Source organism: Galeopterus variegatus, unplaced genomic scaffold, assembly GCF_000696425.1.
Source record: "Galeopterus variegatus unplaced genomic scaffold, G_variegatus-3.0.2 Scaffold843, whole genome shotgun sequence".
Lineage (NCBI taxonomy): Eukaryota > Metazoa > Chordata > Mammalia > Dermoptera > Cynocephalidae > Galeopterus > Galeopterus variegatus.
The window spans coordinates 306,256-323,963 of NW_007726954.1; the positions used below are offsets into that span (position 1 = coordinate 306,256).

The 17,708-nt window shown below is 47.9% G+C and overlaps 1 protein-coding gene across 1 annotated transcript; it reads right to left on the reverse strand.

The window, feature by feature from the left end:
* Positions 1-80: 80 nt before the first annotated feature.
* On the reverse strand, positions 81-14,793 carry LOC103590594 (chymotrypsin-like elastase family member 2A). The gene is made up of 8 exons (XM_008572852.1): positions 14,754-14,793; positions 14,386-14,474; positions 9,736-9,833; positions 8,493-8,621; positions 7,826-7,962; positions 5,614-5,759; positions 4,290-4,442; positions 81-139 (listed from the first exon to the last, which is right to left on the reverse strand). Exons 1-8 carry the CDS (start codon positions 14,791-14,793, stop codon positions 122-124), a joined length of 810 nt encoding a protein of 269 aa, XP_008571074.1. The 3' UTR covers positions 81-121.
* Positions 14,794-17,708: the final 2,915 nt, after the last annotated feature.

Consider the following 17,708-nt stretch of genomic DNA (forward strand, 5'->3'; position numbering starts at 1 on the left):
GACGTTAGGGAGGTTTGCTAATGAGACTTTCACCAAGATGTGATTCATATGGCTGTCACTTTATTATTTTTTGCTTCTGTGACCTTTCCAAGCCTGAAACAGCTCTGGAGACTTCTTTTGGTTAGTAATTTTCAATCACCTGTAGGACACGCACAAGAAAATAATGAAGTTTACCTAACAGCAGAGCCATGCTGGCAGCTTCCCGTCTTTGTCCTTGGGCTCCCCGCTGCTCATAAATCACAGATGGCCCGTGCTGCGGTACCTCCTGCCTGAGGAGTTCTTACGATGTTTGGGAGAAAAAGATGTCATCACCGCTTTTACTGACCTGATGGGTCTGGGTTTTCCTATAAAGAGGGGTCTTGGCCTAGAGTCCTGTTTGGGCTTCTGGGTTTGGGGGCCTGTGAACCCTTAAAAAGTATATGCTCAATGTGTGGATGGGCATGTTTGTAGATTTCATTTTTTTCTCAAATCACAAGGCTGTTCGCAAGGCTGTGTTATGCATTGTGGATGGGGCTGTTACCTGCTTTCAAAGGCTGTTTAGCATTATCTAGTAAACATTTTAACATGCCAACTCCGTGATCCGGTGAAGCCTCCTGATCTCTATAGCGTAAATACTCAGACCAGTGTGCAGGAATGTATGTCCAAGGGAGTTCATTGCAGCAACATGAGAGTGAAAGACAGGAGACGGGTGAAAGCTTCACTTATTATATTCACACTGTGGAAACTGTTCAGCTGTTCAAAGACTGACATGGCTGTATGCAGTGACATGTAAAATGTGATAGGGTGTTAAGTGAAAAAATAAGTTGCAGAACAGTATGAAGAGTAATATCCTATTTTTGGTTAGAAGACAGTATATCTCCATATATATGTATATATAGAGATATTTTAAATATGCACAAAAAGTCCGGAAGACCACACACCAAGCTGTTAACAATGATTATCTCTGGAAGGTGGAATTGGAGATGTAAAACAAGGGGCAGGGAGACTTCTACTTTTTTACTTGATACACTCCTCTATTGTTTTAATATTTTTACAAAGAGTATGTATTGCCTCCTGGACTAGTGACTGCTGAAGGTTCACGTGTTGCTGTCATTCAATGAACATTTGTTGAAAGTCTGAATGCCTTTGGCCACCTGTCTCTTCCTGTTCCTGTACCTCTCACTGTCAGCTTCCTGACCTTGCTTGTCACCTGTCTGGGTTTATCCAGGCAGGCACTCCCAAGCGCCCCCAGGGCTGCGACTATGCGTGACTCCAAGCTGCTGCACATGGTGCACCTCAGGGCTGGGACCACTGCACAGTTTCACTAGCCCCTCTGCAGCTGTTGGGGGCAGCCTCCACCAGAGGACAGCTGGCTGCCTGGAGGCCCCATTCCTGGGGCCCGTTCCTGGGCATCAGTGCCTGCCCTGGATGCTCTCCTGTCAGTGCAGGGCCTCTGCCCAGCTGCCTCACAAGGCCTGTGTTCCCCAGGCATCCCCTCTGCCATCTGGCTATGCTCTTGGCTCTGGCCTACTCTGTTGTGCTTGTGTCTGTGGCTGGGAACAGCTGATGCTAGGACAACAAATCAGGACAATTGCCCCCAGCCCCTGCTTTGGGCCCACAAGGTGCTACCAGGACCAGCTACAGGGTGACTCATGCAGCAGCTGGGGCTGGAAAAGGATCCTAGATCTGGCTGGGAAAAGGCCCCTAAGCATCTTTCCATTCTTTTTTTTTTTTTAAAAAAAGATGACCGGTAGGGCCGGCCTGGCCCGGTGGCGCACTGCTATAGTGCGCCGCTTGGGAGCGCGGTGGCGCTCCGCTGAGGGTTCGGATCCCACATACAGACCGGTTCCCGCTCACTGGCTGAGCGAGGTGCGGGAGCAACACCGAGGGTTGCGGTCCCGTTGCCGGTCCCAGTCCGGTGCGGGCGCGACACTGAGGGTTGCGATCCGTTGCCGGACAGGAAAAAAGACAAAAGAAAAAAAAGAAGATGACCGGTAAAGGGATCTTAACCCTTGACTTGGTGTTGTCAGCACCACGCTCTCCTAAGTGAGCTAACCGGCCATCCCTATATAGGGATCTGAACCCTTGGCCTTGGTGTTAGCAGCACCACACTCTCCCAAGTGAGCCACGGGCCGGCCCTAGCATCCTTCCGTTCAATCAGTCTTCGGCCAGGCTCCTTTGAAATGCTGGTGGTACCTCAAAAGTTGGACTCAGATTTCTCTCTGCCAAAATCGAATCATGGCTTTCCCCCAATTTACCAAAAACACCCTTCAAATTAATGGCCACTCTCTTCTTGATTTTTTATTTTTCTCCAACAAACTTTTGGAATCTCTGACGCCTGTGACCACTTGTTGGCAAAGAAATGCCAGCAGACAGACAAATGAACAAGGAGCTGGCAAGTCTTAATGGGAAAACTTGCAAGCAGCCACCTGCTTATTTTGACAGTATAGTTTTCCTCCTGTGACCACATGCTCATGGCTGCAATTTCATATTTGGTTTTATAATGCAGTGTCAGTTTAATTTAACAGTTCTCTGCTAATTAAACTTAAAATAATGAAATCTGATGCCAGCTCTCCCTTCTTTGGGTGCCCTGCCACAAACACCACAACTCCCACTTGCTTTGGCTCCTAAAAATTTTGGGGAGTCTTGGTCTAGTTCAAGTTCCATTTGAGAGAAGAGCAACATGGAGGGGGGGAGGTTCAAATAGCGCCCCCCAGTTGGCATAGACCATCCTCTCCCCTCCCAGCACCCATCTCTAGGCAGTGTCTTCTCCACCCTCCCCCAGGCACCACTTCCTTGTGACAACTCTTCTTGTTCTGGCTGCTTCCACCTACTGCTACTTGTATCCATGGCTGCTCCCAAGATTGGTGCCCGTTATTTTTTAATAAATAAGTTTTATGGTTATTATAAACAAGTGTGTGTTGATTGTCCAAACAAAAAAAAGGAAATTTAGCTTGTGTGGAAGCTCATAAGAGAAAGCTCTCTGGGGACATATTCACAAAAACAGGACCACCTCAGCCCTATTTGCTTGGGACTGTCCTAGTGCAAAATAGAAAGTCATGCATCCTAGAAAACCTCGCAGTCCCAGGCAAACCAGGATGGTTGGTAGAAATGCCAGCAGACAGACAAATGAACAAGGAGCTGGCAAGTCTTAATGGGAAAACTTGCAAGCAGCCACCTGCTTATTTTGACAGTATAGTTTTCCTCCTGTGACCACATGCTCATGGCTGCAATTTCATATTTGGTTTTATAATGCAGTGTCAGTTTAATTTAACAGTTCTCTGCTAATTAAACTTAAAATAATGAAATCTGATGCCAGCTCTCCCTTCTTTGGGTGCCCTGCCACAAACACCACAACTCCCACTTGCTTTGGCTCCTAAAAATTTTGGGGAGTCTTGGTCTAGTTCAAGTTCCATTTGACAGAAGAGCAACATGGAGGGGGGGAGGTTCAAATAGCACCCCAGTTGGCATAGACCATCCTCTCCCCTCCCAGCACCCATCTCCAGGCAGTGTCTTCTCCACCCTCCCCCAGGCACCACTTCCTTGTGACAACTCTTCTTGTTCTGGCTGCTTCCACCTACTGCTACTTGTATCCATGGCTGCTCCCAAGATTGGTGCCCGTTCTTATTTTTTTAATAAATAAGTTTTATGGTTATTATAAACAAGTGTGTGTTGATTGTCCAAACAAAAAAAAGGAAATTTAGCTTGTGTGGAAGCTCATAAGAGAAAGCTCTCTGGGGACATATTCACAAAAACAGGACCACCTCAGCCCTATTTGCTTGGGACTGTCCTAGTGCAAAATAGAAAGTCATGCATCCTAGAAAACCTCGCAGTCCCAGGCAAACCAGGATGGTTGGTTGCCCACCAGAATAGCTGGGGGACCTTTCAGGGGTACTCATTTCCAATAATTAAGGCCGTGGGAGTCTCAAACTACCAGATTTTGGGCTTTGCAGATAAATAGGACTTTATCACATGAGATGATGGGGTCAGGGCCTACACACGAATATGCAAAAATAAAATACCCACTAATCCTAAGGAACCCGCTCTTGATGCCTGAGGAGTAGCCTTGGTTTTCAGCCTCTTTGGACAAGGCCACCCTCTGTGTTCATTTCCACTCAACTTGACCCACACAGAGATTTCGGAGGCCCGTGGAGGGCCCTGCCCAAATCTGCAGCCTCCTCCAGGGGCCTCCTGCCTAGCTCTCATGAGGAAGGAGAGGGTTCTCAGACCCCAGGTGGGCACTGTCCTTGTGGGGTTGGGTGGGCCCCCAAGGCAGGGCCCATGGGGCTCAGGGCTTGTCTGGTTCTTACCGAATGGATCCAGCTGATGTAGTTGGAGACCCGTGTGAAGACGGAGGGCTTGCGGTAGTAGTTACAGCCGAGCGAGGACCCGAAGCTGACTATACCGTGCACTTGCCACTGGCCGTTAGCCGCCTGGCAGTTCAGTGGCCCGCCAGAGTCCCCCTGGGGAAGGCCAGGGTTCTGTCAGGAGGGACCAGGGGGTTTGGGGGGACAGTGAGGGCAGAGGGAGGGGCTGCCTGTTAGAGCTCTTGTTCTCCATGCATTGATATTGTTCTTATTCTTTCATTGTTTTGTTTTTTGTTTGCATTTATATTGTTCTGCCACGGGTCGCTCTGTCCTCTGAGGCCTACCCTTGTGGTCACAGCTCACATGGTACCATAATACCAACAAAAAAATACCAACAAAAGCTAACATTTATTCTTTCTACCCAGAAGTGAGCTGAAACCTTTATATGCCTTATCTCATTTAATCCTCACAGAAACCTAGGAGGTAGTATCGTTAGTGTCCCCTGTTCACTGAACAGGTAATACCAACAAAAGCTAACCTTTATTCTTTCTACCCAGAAGTGAGCTGAACCCTGTATATGCCTTATCCCATTTAATCCTCACAGAAACCTAGGAGGTAGTATCGTTAGTGTCCCCTGTTCACTGAACAGGAGGACCAGGTATTCAGAGGTTGCCATGACCCGAGGTTGTAACAGGCAGTTAGTGGAGGAACTGAGACCGCATCCCAGAGTTAAACTGCTGTGCTCGTCACCACCACTGGCGATTTCCTCCCCTGACCAGGGAGTTTCCCGGGAGGTCTCTGTGGGCAGAGTGTCAGGGCACAGCAGTGTGATTGACAGGTGTGTGGCAAGCTCCTTCCCACTCTGTCCCCACTGTCCCCACTCTGCTGCAGAGTCTACCATATACAAATTCCTTTGGGTTCAGACCCCGTCTCCAGGAACTTTGAAGGGACACATTGGGCTAGTAATGGGATTAATTCAATACATAAGCTAGACCTCCCCTTAGAAAGGTCCTAAGCTACAGAATGCTTCCCCTCGGCTCCCTTCCTGCATAAAGAATATGACGGATGGCGGTAATGAGAGACCTCAATGAGACCCGAGAAAGGATGTGACAGCGATTGGGGGTGGACACTACAAGGAGACTCTTGAAACATCTTTTCTGGAGACTACAAGGACAGAGGTCAGGTTCTGATATATCCAGGGCTGTTTCCAGGTGCTTCTGCCAGGAGGTGGGAGGATATACCCCAGGACCTCTAGAGTTTCTCTCCTTCCCCAGCTATAGTTCATTGTGTATGTGCTGGGGGGTGGCACCTGATTTTCTGTACTCACGTTGCAGCTGGAGATCACGCCATCACCCCCAGCACAGACCATATTGGTCTTTACAGAGCTGCCCCACCAGTCGGAGCTGGAGCACTTGGTATGGCTCACTACCAGCAACCGGCCCTGCTGCAGGATGTCAGGGAGAATCCCGTTGGCTTAAAGAGACCAGAGGAAAGGCATTTCAGGAATAAAGGCACTCCTGAGAAAAAAGGAAGTCATGGCCACCTACTGGGTTTTCCTTCCAAGCCCCTTTCTTTCTGGCCCCTAATACTTTCTTCCATCCTTACGGTTGCAATGGGAGCAGCCATGTTTGTCGACACTGTGTCCTCACAGTTGATTGGTTAGTGTTCTGTCCACTGGTGATTAGTTCAGGGGCGAACATGTGACTCAGGCTAAGCCAATGAGCTCCTTCCCCTGGGAATTTGGATGAGGACTACGAGATCCCAGCCAGAGAGGATGTAAACCTGGGAACTGTTGGCAGCAGCAGCCATTTTCTTCTTTGTAGAGAAGGGTGAAGGAGACCAGCCAGGAAAGGAAAACCTGAGAGTTTCCTGAGTCTCTTACTGGCTTCTGGCCCCTGATTCTAGACTGTTCCTGAAGCCTAACTGTGTCTCTGCTCTTGGGTTGAGACTCTTAAACACTTATAGCAGATTTACCTTTTTGCTGAGCTAGCTCCGTGGGTTTCTGTCACTTGTCTTAAATGTGATTGTAAGTCTGCTGGCATTTGGAGCCCCCTAGTTGGGAAAAATATTCTGGAGTGGTGAAGACAGAGCTTTCCTAAGGCTCCGCAATGACACTTCCATCATCTCCTCTGTTACTAGTACCACTCCTGCTAATGGCAAGGGTTAGTATTATTATAATTCTTCACTTGTTCTATATTAGGCTTTTCAAAAGATGCTAATCCTGGGCTGGCTGATTAGCTCAGTTGGTTAGACCACAATGTTATAACACCAAGGTCAAAGGGTTCGCTATCCCTATACCAGCCAGCCACCAAAAAAACCACTACCACCACCACAACAAAATGCCAATCCTCACAGTAAATATTTATTCCTGTCTGACAGATGGAACATTGAAGCCAAGAGAATTTAAGCAGCTTGCTCAAGACCACTGTAATATGTAATTAACTCTTGGATATCATTTTGCAATATAGAAAGCATTTTGACATATATCATCTCTTTTACCAACAGTATTTCCATTTTATAGATGAGGAAACTGAGGTTCCAAAGTGGCTTGCCCCAGGTCACATAGTGAGCGACAGAGCTGGGATGGAAAGCCAAGCGTGTGGACCCTTCCCTGGCTCTGGCCATCTCAGATGACGTACATTCTGTCCCAGCATTTGCTGGATAAACAGACAAGAAGTTGTACCTGCATCTTGATAATCATGAGATGCCTCCTCCACCACTCCTCATTTCTGCTGGGTTTTCATGTGTTTTTGTTTTTGCAGATAAGCAGGTCGAGAGGGCAATAGTAATTTATCTGAGTGTATGTGTGTTGATATACTTCTTGAAAAATGTCACTTATAGGTTTATGTCATTATGGAAAATACAACCACTCATCTTCACGAACCTCCCTAGAACCTTCCAGACCTCTGGTGGTTTTATAAGGGGAGGGTAGGTGCTCTGTTCCTCTTGGTGGCCAGCTGTCATTGGATTTCTGACCCTTGGGGTTTATGTTAACAGGAGACTCACACTCAGCCAGGTTCTGAGTAGCAAAACCAAGTGGAACATGGGGCAGGCTTTGATATGGGGAGCAGAGGGTCTGATGAGAGCTCCAGGAAGCTTTGGGGAGCTCCAGAAACCTGAGGTCGCAGAGTTAGTGCTGCTCTGAACTCTGGCCTTCGGCCATAAAGAAGATGTCATGTGGTCTCTATAACTCTCATTCTGCCATAGCGACAGTGACAACTAACACACCGGTCTAAGTACTTCCATGGATTATCTCCTTCAATCCTCTCGACAACCCTGTGATGTAGGTGCTGTTATTTCCCCATTTCACAGATGAGGAAACTGTGGTCTGGGGAGGCTAAGTAATGTGTCCAAGGTCACACAGCTGTTAAGTGGGAGAGCTGGGATTTGAACCCAGGCAGACTTATCAGTGAATGCTATCCTGCCTCTCCAAGGCAGCTACATACCTTGGGATGATGTGTGGGGTCAGAGGCCCTGGCCAGACAGGGTGACATCGCCTCCCTTCCCTCCCAGCCCTGGGGCTCCCAGCTCCCACTTACTCTGCAGCCTTCCCCAGCCTGTGACGTAGCAGGGGTAGTTGTTGGCTAGAACGGTGTCGGCAGGCGGGAGGCAGGCCAGCTGGATCTTGTCGGTCAGGGAGACAGAGACAGCCAGTTTGAGCAGGGCGATGTCATTCCTGAATCAGTAAAGAGGCAGACCGTAAAGAGAGTGTTGACGTTTCCCGCCCTGTGGGGCTTTGGAGAGCTCTGAGACCTTTGTTATCTTTCTGTGTCCATTTCCCCCATGCTGTCCCAGCAAGCAGGGCATCAGAGCATCTTTGAAAATGTAAAAGGCCTTGTTGGGAGGTGGGAAGGAAGGAGAGGCCTTGTCCTATTCTACTGACTGTTGTAGGGTCTGCAGCACCACCCCGTGTCCCCAGGGCTTGGCAGGGAGTAGATCGGTGAGAGCTGGGATGGATGGGGGCCCTGCAGGCTTAACTGGCAGGAGACTCAGGTTGCTCTGACAGTCTTTGCTCTCCCTCCCCTAGGTTGTACCCCTACCCCAGGCATCTTTGGGGCTGGCTCTACCTCTAAGAGGTCAGGGCTCCATCTCTCTCCCTACAGAAGGAGCAAAGGAGGGGGCGAGGTTGAGCCCACTGCCTCTGTGACACCCCCCTGTCTATTTCCCTGCCAACTCTGCCCCCAAGTACACCCAGACAGAAGGTACCCTTTGGAGAGCTGGGAGGAGTTCCAGTGCTTGTGCACCACGAGCTTGGAGACCTTGACGGCCAGCGAGCCGGATTCCTCAGCGGAGAGGTTGTGGCGGCCCAGCACCACGCGGTACGTCCTGGAGGAGCTGGGAAGAAGGGGCCGAGTAGAGAGGGTCAGCTCCCAGCTGCCATTTCTTCTCTCTGGCCCTCCACCGGCAGGGCCACCCTATTGCTTTGTCTCAGAGGCCTGGCTTTGGATAACACTGGGGAAGGGCCCAAGAAAGCGACTGCTGTGCGGGACACTACTGGGGCTTGGGAATTTTATTCCTTCAGGGGCAATCGGTTAGTTATAATATAACAAACTCTATAACATAATAGCTATAACTATATAATAATTATCACTGTACTATATTATGAACTATAATACAAAATAAAAATTATAATAACATAAACTTTATATTATTATGGAAGGAATGAGAGGGATACAGAGAAAACGGGAGTCATGTGCCCTCAAGGGCATTTTCTAGTTTCATCCCCCACCTCTCATATGCAGATGGGGAAACTGAGTCCCAGAGAGGGATAAGTAGTGCAGAGTCCCACGGCCAGTGAGAAACCAGAATTAGAAGCCAGGATTTCTGACCCCCAAGCCTCTATTATTTTCCCCACTACCTCGTAGAGCTTATAAGTTAGGTGGAGAAGGGACCAGCCCTGGCATATGTCACACTGACCCAATCGAAATGCTGCTGATGCCAGCTAGTGTGAGGCAAGCAGAGGCCAGAGGGAAGGAAGAGGGTGAGGGAGCAGCACTGCAGTCTTTTCTTTCTCTTGTGGGCCTTTATGATTCAGATACATTTCACTGAGCCCTTTCTAAGTGCTCGGCCCTTTGACATACCATCTCATTTAATCCACATTAAATTCTGTTATCCCCTCTTTTGCAGGTGATGTTTTGAAGCCTGGAGAAGTCATTTAAGTTACTCAGAGGAACCCAATTCCAGATCCAGAGGCCACAGCTATGACCCACAAGAGGGCAGGAACTGGGCCTTCCCCTCCTCTCTATCCTCCCTCAGTGCCTGGCACAGGGCACTCAACTGAGCAACAGACTGAACCATAGGTCAGCTAAGGCATGTGTCTCGGCCAGGCAAGTGATTATTTGCAAGGCTCCTTTACATAGCAGGGTGCAGGCCGTTTGGGCTCCAACTCGTGGAGAGGAGCGTTGGCCGGTAGGGTAAGCAGGTTGGGTGACCAGGGAAAGGCAGTTACCTGATGCAGTGGGCAGCTGTCAGGACCCAGTTTTTGGCCACCAGGGACCCTCCGCAGGTGTGGCGCCACTGGCCATTGGAACTGTACTGCAGGGAGGCCTGGGAATAAAGCACAGGCACCCATGCTGTTGAAAGAGCGGGCCTCTCTGTTCTTCAGCATCAGAGAGCAGGGCTGGGACGAGGGGAGGGTGAGCGAGGCACTCACCTTTGGTGCAAAACTTAAGGAGGTGCCAAAAAAACTCAGTAATCAAGATAAAAACCATTTTAATGCAATTTATAAAAAAAATCAGAATTAACACAAAAAATCATGATAAACAAAAATATCAAAAACTTAAATAGACTATTAAAAAAATAACTTTGAATGTCTTTCTGCAACTTGATTTGTTGGAATTTACTCTTTCTTGGGTCTTCAAAAAGTTCATAGAAAGATTTGTATTATCTTTTAATTCTGTTATTTTTTTTCCCCATGAACTTTTTGAGTTACCTTTGTATTTCCTTAGGACATAGTCCTCAAATTCAATATGTCTAAAACCAAACTCTTGATTTCCCTCCAAAACCTGCTTTTCCTCAGGCTTCCCCATCTTAGTGAATGGCAATCCCACTTTCCTGCTGCTCAGGCCAAAAACTTTGGCATCGTACTTGACTCCTCTCTTTCTCTCATATTCCTCATTCAAATCCACAAGCAGATCCCGTCAGCTTGACTTTCAGGACATGTGGAGAGAATGCCACCCCTTCGTACCACCTCAGCTGTTCATCCAACCACCTCCACCTCTCACCTGGATTAATACTGTAGTCTCGTGTTCTCTCTGCTCCCACCTTAACCCACCCTTCACCCCACACTTTCTCAATATAGCAGCCCAAACGATCCTTTTAAAATGTAAGTCTGATTATGTCTCTTCTCTGCTCAGACCCTTCAATTACTCCCCCCCTCACACAGTGTAAAACCCAACACTGTACAATGGCCTCCTAGGATTCCCCTTTGCTCCAGCCACATAGAGCTCCATGCAGTTCTGCAAATACACTAAGCCCACTTCTGCCTCAGGGCCTTTGCACTTGCCATTGCTTCTGCCTGAAATATTCTTCCCCCAGGTATCAGCATAGCTCTCTCCTTCACTTCCTACAGGTTTCTGCTCCAGGTTACTTCCTCTACGAGGCCTTCTATGACCACAAAAGTGTGTACACACACATACATGCACATTCAAATCCACACGTGTGCATGTGTACACACACGTGCACACACATCTTTCTCTCTTCTCTTATCCTGTTTTACTCTTCATCATGGTATCTAACATCACCTGATGTGATATGAAGTTAGCTGTTCAATTGTTTATTGTCTCACTCCCTCACTTTAATATAAGCTCTGTGAATTTTTTCCCCACTGCTGTGTTCCAGGTGTCTAGAACTGTGCCTGACACATAGTGGGTCCTTAATAAATGCTTATTGATTGAACATGTGAATGAATGAGTGAGTGAATGAATGAATGAGTGAATGAAAGTCACATCACCAGGACCAGGGTCTGATCTCTCCAGTGGATCTTGTCACCTGTTGCTCTCATTTCTCTCTGAAGACTAAATCTACTCATAGGAGATGAGATGCATCAGTGTATGTGTGTGTGGACCTCCCCTGCAGCTCAACATGGTCTGGTTTTTTTTAGATAAAAAATTGTTTCTATTAGGCTTGATAGTTTAATGAGGGAGAGGGAGTAGAACTTTAAGGTGGTAGCATCTGGCACTGTTCTTGATTCTAACAAAGTGGTTCCATGCACTTCCTCTTTCTTTACTCTTCCTCCCCTGTCTTTTAAGTCCCTGCCATGGCTAAGCAGAGAGGAGGGAGGTGACAGCAGAGTGTGGATCCCGTAATTGTGGGGAATGATTATCTCTTTGTCAGCAGATGCCTCCTTTTCTCTGAACATCCTCATTTCTAATCAGTCTCTTGGCATTCTCGTTTGCTTGGCATTAAGGTAGATGAATTTTGGCTTTAAAAAAGATACCTACAATTAGACAAAATGAAAAAAGACTCATAAAGGTTGGCCCCCAATCTAAAGACATGCTGCAACCGTCCTACAGATGTGAAAACTTTGTCTGCATAATATATATTATTTGTGGGCAGCAAAGTGTGGCCAAAAGAGCAAGGACTAAACCAGATTTGAACCTTCGCTTTCCCCCAGGCTAACTGGGTGGCTTTGGGCCATTATGTAAGCTTTCTGAGTCCCAGTTACCCTATTTGGAAAATGGGGATCACAACACCCACTGTGCAGGGCTCTTGGGATGGTTAATAATCCACAATAGCGAACACTTTAATAATTTGAGCACTTAGCATGCACCAGACACGGTTCTGAGCTCAGAATGTGAGCCAGCTCAGTGTAATCACAGCAACCCCATGAAGCACGATTATCATTCCCATATTACACTTAAGTAAACCAAGGCAGCTCATAAACATCTGTACAATGTGGTCTGTGCCAGAAAGGCTGTTAAATATTTTTAATATTACCTATGGAAAAAGGCCAGTTGAGTTGCTCCAGGTCGTACAAATTACTCATGATGGAGCAGGGATTCAAGCTCTGGCTGTCTGGCTCCAGAACCTGTTTTTGGAAACTTATACACTTTCTGGAAAACTTTAAATCCTACTTTAGTTCTAAAGTGCCTAGTGCGTGGTGAGTTGGTTTTAGGGGTAGTGACCTAGGGCCACAATCTTGGGGTGGATGTGGGTTAGAAGAGTCCTCCGAGGCAGTGTCATGCCAAGTCCCATTAATCCTGACTCTGTTTAAAATTTCAATGTTTCGTTCATCATGGATATTTTTGCATTGTTTGATTTTTAAAAAACATTACAGCTGGCCAGTTAGCTCAGTTGGTTAGAATGTGGTGCTTACAACACCAAGGTCCAGGGTTTGATCCCTGTACTGGCCAGCCAAAAAACAAAAAGTTGCATTAAAATATACATTTTGGTTCCTGAGTTTTGTGGTACCCCTTAAATTTTGCTCCCAAGGTGAGTACCTTACTTGCCTCCCTTGATTTCCCACCTGGCTAGTCCTGCCCACCCAACCAAATAAAAAACTCCCAGGGAAACAGAAGCAGTAAGTGTAGAGACTCTTCCAAGACTAACATTAATTGGTTCCCAAGGCAGGGATACATTTGTATAAGCAGTGTCAGTACATCTGTACAAGCAGTGTCAATGGGTTCCCAAAGCAAAGATACATTTGTACAAAAGGATGAAAAAGTATTTTTTTTTTTCCTTTTTGTCTTTTTTCGTGGCCGGCAATGGATCGCAACCCTCAGTGTCGCGCCCGTACCGGACCGGGACCGGCAACGGGATCACAACCCTCTGCGTTGCCCCCGCACCTCGCTCAGCCAGTGAGTGGCTGGTCTGTATGTGGGATCCGAACCCTCAGCGGGAGCGCCACCACGCTTCCCAAGCGGCGCACTATAGCAGTGCGCCACCGGGCCGGCCCTGAGAAAGTATTTTTATAAGCAGTGTTGATTGGTTCTCAGCACAAGTGTCCCCTATGCAATGGGGTCCTATAACAGGGGGACTATGGCCCCTCTTCCAGCTTCCCAGAGAAAAAATACAGTGGGACTGTGAGAAAAGTAGGACAGGCAACAGTACATAAAGCCAAGTATGTAAATTGTGAAATATCAGGCACCATTCTCTCACTGATGCTCTTACTTGAGAGGCAGATGAACAGAGGCTTGCCATCCCCTCTGTAAACATAGTGACTGCTGCATGGGACACCCTGAACACTCACGGCTAGCAGGCTGCTACGTTAGGTGTTCCTACCGCCTAGGTTGGAAACTCACCCCGATTCAGCTGGGTTTGCTCCCAAACCTGTTTATGTCTGTTGTGCTTGCAATTATGTAGTCTGATAAAAGGTAATCAATGAAAGATGAATTCAAAAAGAGAGTTGTTTTCTTTATGCAAATTAAGTTAAAAGCTTGGAAGAAATTGAATAACTGTGATACTTAAAACATTGCTATGGAATTAAGTGTCTGTGAGAAAGTGGAGAGAGTGGGGTGAGGGAGTCACAAAATCTGAACGGGCTCATTACTCAGATTGCTGCACGAGTGTTGTAACGCTTGACCCTGGTGTTATAACACCGTGCTCTAACCAGCTGAGCCAACCAGCCAGCCTCTGCTATATTTACTTATGTTAATGTAAACTTCACATATGTCCTTTGAGAGTCATACCACTAACACAGCCTAGTAATTGGTGCCCGTGCCCCACCCAGCATTTTAGTCTTAATATCATTATGATTATGTCAAGGTAAGGAAACATTTATTGGTAACATTGATTTGCCCGTAGTTAAGTGTTAATCTACATAAACAGCACTGATTGGTTCCTTAAAGCAAGGAACATTTGCATAGGTGGTGATGGAAGGTAAGCAAGCGTCTGATTGGTTAACAGAGTAAGAATATATTTGTGAATTTGTGTGTTGTATGGGTAGTGGGGTGGGGCAGCTCCTTACCGAAGGTGGAAAAGGCACTTCTCTCCCACCCCCAAGGTTGGCCAAGGCCACAAGACTGTATTTTGCTGGTGAAGTTGCCCATGCTGCCCTCTGAGTCCCCACCAATCCTCATCTTTACCAGCACAATAGATCCCATGGTGGAAGGGCAAAGGAGTGATGTCAGGTGAATGGGGTGCAGTGCAGGTGACTCACCTGCCAGGGCCAGCTGTTGGGACTCACATCGTTACCTCCAACCACCCTGGACAGCTGTGGCGGGTGAGTGGGGCGCCCGCAGCTGAGAGCTGTGAAAAGACAAAGTGTCATGGGTCCAGGAAGCAGTGATCCGAGCAATGTAAACTACACTAGCTGCATCTACAACCCCCAAATAGAAGATCCTTGTTCTGGAAGGATCCCAAGAGGTCATAGAGTCCTGCCCTTTGCTCCACTTCTTTGGAACTCCAGTCCAGCTTTCTTACAACTAACTATAGAACTGAGTGCTGTCGGGGAGGGGAAGGCAGAAGGTCCCATTCCCAGCCCCACCAGGAGATGGGAAAGCAGTGCCTCTGGGTGACAGGGCTTACCTCCAGCCACCAGTGCAGACAGCAGCAGGGTCCTGATCATGGTGTGTCTGTGGGAGGTCTATAAGTGTGGCTCTAACTAAGGCCCTGGTTTTATGAGTGGGCTTATCAGCAAGAGACACACTAGGAGCATGCAAGATGGGGATTTTCTCAAAGCTCAGTGGGAAAAAGGACTTGTGTCCAAATATTTTTTTCCATTTTCTCCTACCCACGACCCTGGAAATACTTTGAAAAAGATGCCAAAGGTGAATATGAAAGTATTGGTTCTGTCTGCTTTCAAGAGATTATGTTGTGTATTAGGAGCGGAAAGAAAATATTGGTTTTTGGTCCTTGGAGTTGTGTTTTCGAAGAAAAGATTAAGCAGGCATGTTGAACAAACAGCATTCTAGGACAATGGTTCTTCATGGGGCTGGTTTAGCCCACCAAGGGACATTTGACAACGTCTGGAGACATTTCTGGTTTTCTTGACTGGGGTTGGGGTACTATTGTCATTTAGTGGGTAGAGAACAGAGGTGCTGCTAAACATCCTACAATGCACAGGACAATAGGGACTTGTCCCACTCCAGGTATCAGTGGTGCCCAAGTTGAGAAGGTCTGTTCTAGGCCACGCCATGGCTTGCTGTGTGACCTTGGACAAGTCATGTAAATCTCAGCCCCAGGGCTGCCCATCTGTGAAAAGGGAGAGAAACGTGTGCCCAGTCTGTTTCACAACATTTGATGAGGATCTGCGAAACACCGAGGAACGTGCTTTCATAGGAAAAGGGCAAGACAGACCCACACGACTGGGATTTCACAGCCCCAGTGAAGGGGCCAGGGAGAATGCTGGCAGAGGACGGCTTCACTGGGATGGATCCAGATGCATTTTATTGTCTGCTCCCACGACAGTAGCAGCTTGCACTTCTCCAATAACTTCATCTACCAAATGGGGTCAGAGTAGGAGCTTCTTAGAAAGGTGGGCAAACAAAGGAAGGCACGCTGGCACTCACCAAGCACCACATATGTGTTGGATGCACTCACATTTCTTATCTAATCTAAGCCTCAGCAAACCATGCAAGAAGGCCCCTTATTTCAGATGAGGAAGCTGAAGTTCAGAGAAGTCAAGTGACTTGCCCAAGATCGCACAGTTTCTAAGTGGCAGAATGGGGATTTGAACCTAGGTTGGTCTGATTCCGAAGCCTATTATAGCATTCCGCATCACCTCTTAGCACTGCAATAAGCCCCTTGTTGGTGGAGGAAGGATGGGGAAAATGAGTAGGGTTTCCTTTTTGGCTCTTCCTTAAACTTTCACTCTCCTTGATTTGTGGGCAGAGCACAGTGCCAGGCAGGCCAGGCGCTGATGAGATAGCCTGCTCTGCCATCACAGACGCTACTTCTTGCCTCAGCCAGAACAGCACAGGAGAAAGCAGCCTTCGACTCTTAAGACCTGGATTCTGGGCCGGCCCGTGGCTCACTCGGGAGAGTGCGGTGCTGATAACACCAAGGCCCCGGGTTCGGATCCTATATAGGGATGGCCGGTTCGCTCACTGGCTGAGTGTGGTGCTGACAACACCAAGTCAAGGGTAGAGATACCCTTACCGGTCATCTTTTTTTTTTTTTTTTTTTTTGTCTTTTTCCGTGTCCGGCAACGGATCGCAACCCTCAGTGTCGCCCCTGCACCGGCAACGGGATCGCAACCCTCGGTGTTGCGTCCGCACCTCGCTCAGCCAGTGAGCGGGAACCGGTTTGCACATGGGATCCGAACCCTCGGCGGGAGCGCCGCCGCACTTCCCAAGCGGCGCACTATAGCAGTGCGCCACCGGGCCGGCCCCAGGTCATCTTTAAAAAAAAAGACCTGGATTCAAGTTCTTGCTCAGTTGATTTTGAGCATCATGGCTTGGACAAGTCACTTATCTTCAGGGCCTTAGTTTCTTAGATAACAGTCCAGGCCCAGATTGTAGGATTGTTGTATGGATAAGAAGATGGCCGTGAAAGAACTTTGTAATCTCCCAGGGATTCTACAAAGGTGAGAAAGATTGGGGTGCAGAACCCCACTGGGCTGGATGTCGAAGACCTGGGCTCTAGTCCCAACTCTACTTCTAACTCCCCCTAATAGTCTGGATTCTTGTTTACAGTCTGTCGCAGTCACTACGACAACAAACTATTTCTGAAGTCTTGTACTTTATCTTAAAGGTTAATGTACACTTGGCAATTTTCTCCGTGTATCTGTGTTTGTTTTAATATAAAAATAAGGTTTGTCATGAATGAAGCCCCTGAACAAACTCCAGTTTTGTGTATGCCGCAGCTTGCTGTGTGATATTGGGCAAATCACACAGGCTTTCTGGCCTGGGGTTGCCCATTTACAAAACAGGGAGAGGAACGTATGCCTGGTCTGTCTCGCCACATTTCTGTGAGGATTTGAAAGTGACACAAAAGTTCACTCAAACGGGCTTAAGCCAAAAGGGCCACAAAATGGAAAAGTCCAAGAGCAGATCTAGCTTCAGGCACAGCTGGATTCAGGGCTCTGGTGATGTCCCCAGGACTCAGTTTCCCTCCATCTTTTGGCTGTGCCTTCCACCGTGAAGTCCACTCTCAGGCTCCATTAAGTGGCCTGAGGCAGCTCCAGGTTCTCCCTTCCTTGAGGCCAAGATCACCGCAGAGTCTGCCCAGGGTTTCTCAACTGCAGCACTATTGACGTTTTGGGCAGGATGGGTCTTTGATATGAGGGCTGTCCTGCGCATTGTAGGATGGAGGATGGTAGCATCCCTGGCCAGCATCCCACTAGATGCCAGTGACCTTACTCCCTCCCCAAGTTGTGACAACCAAAAATGTCTCCCACATTATGAAATATACCCTAACAGTAAAATCACCTCTTCTCCCCTTTTCCCTCCCACTTTGCTGTAGTAGCCTCACATCCCCTCACACTCAAACCCAGCAGTGAGAGCCTTCGGGTAGCTCCCCCCCCCCCCCCCCCCCCCCCCC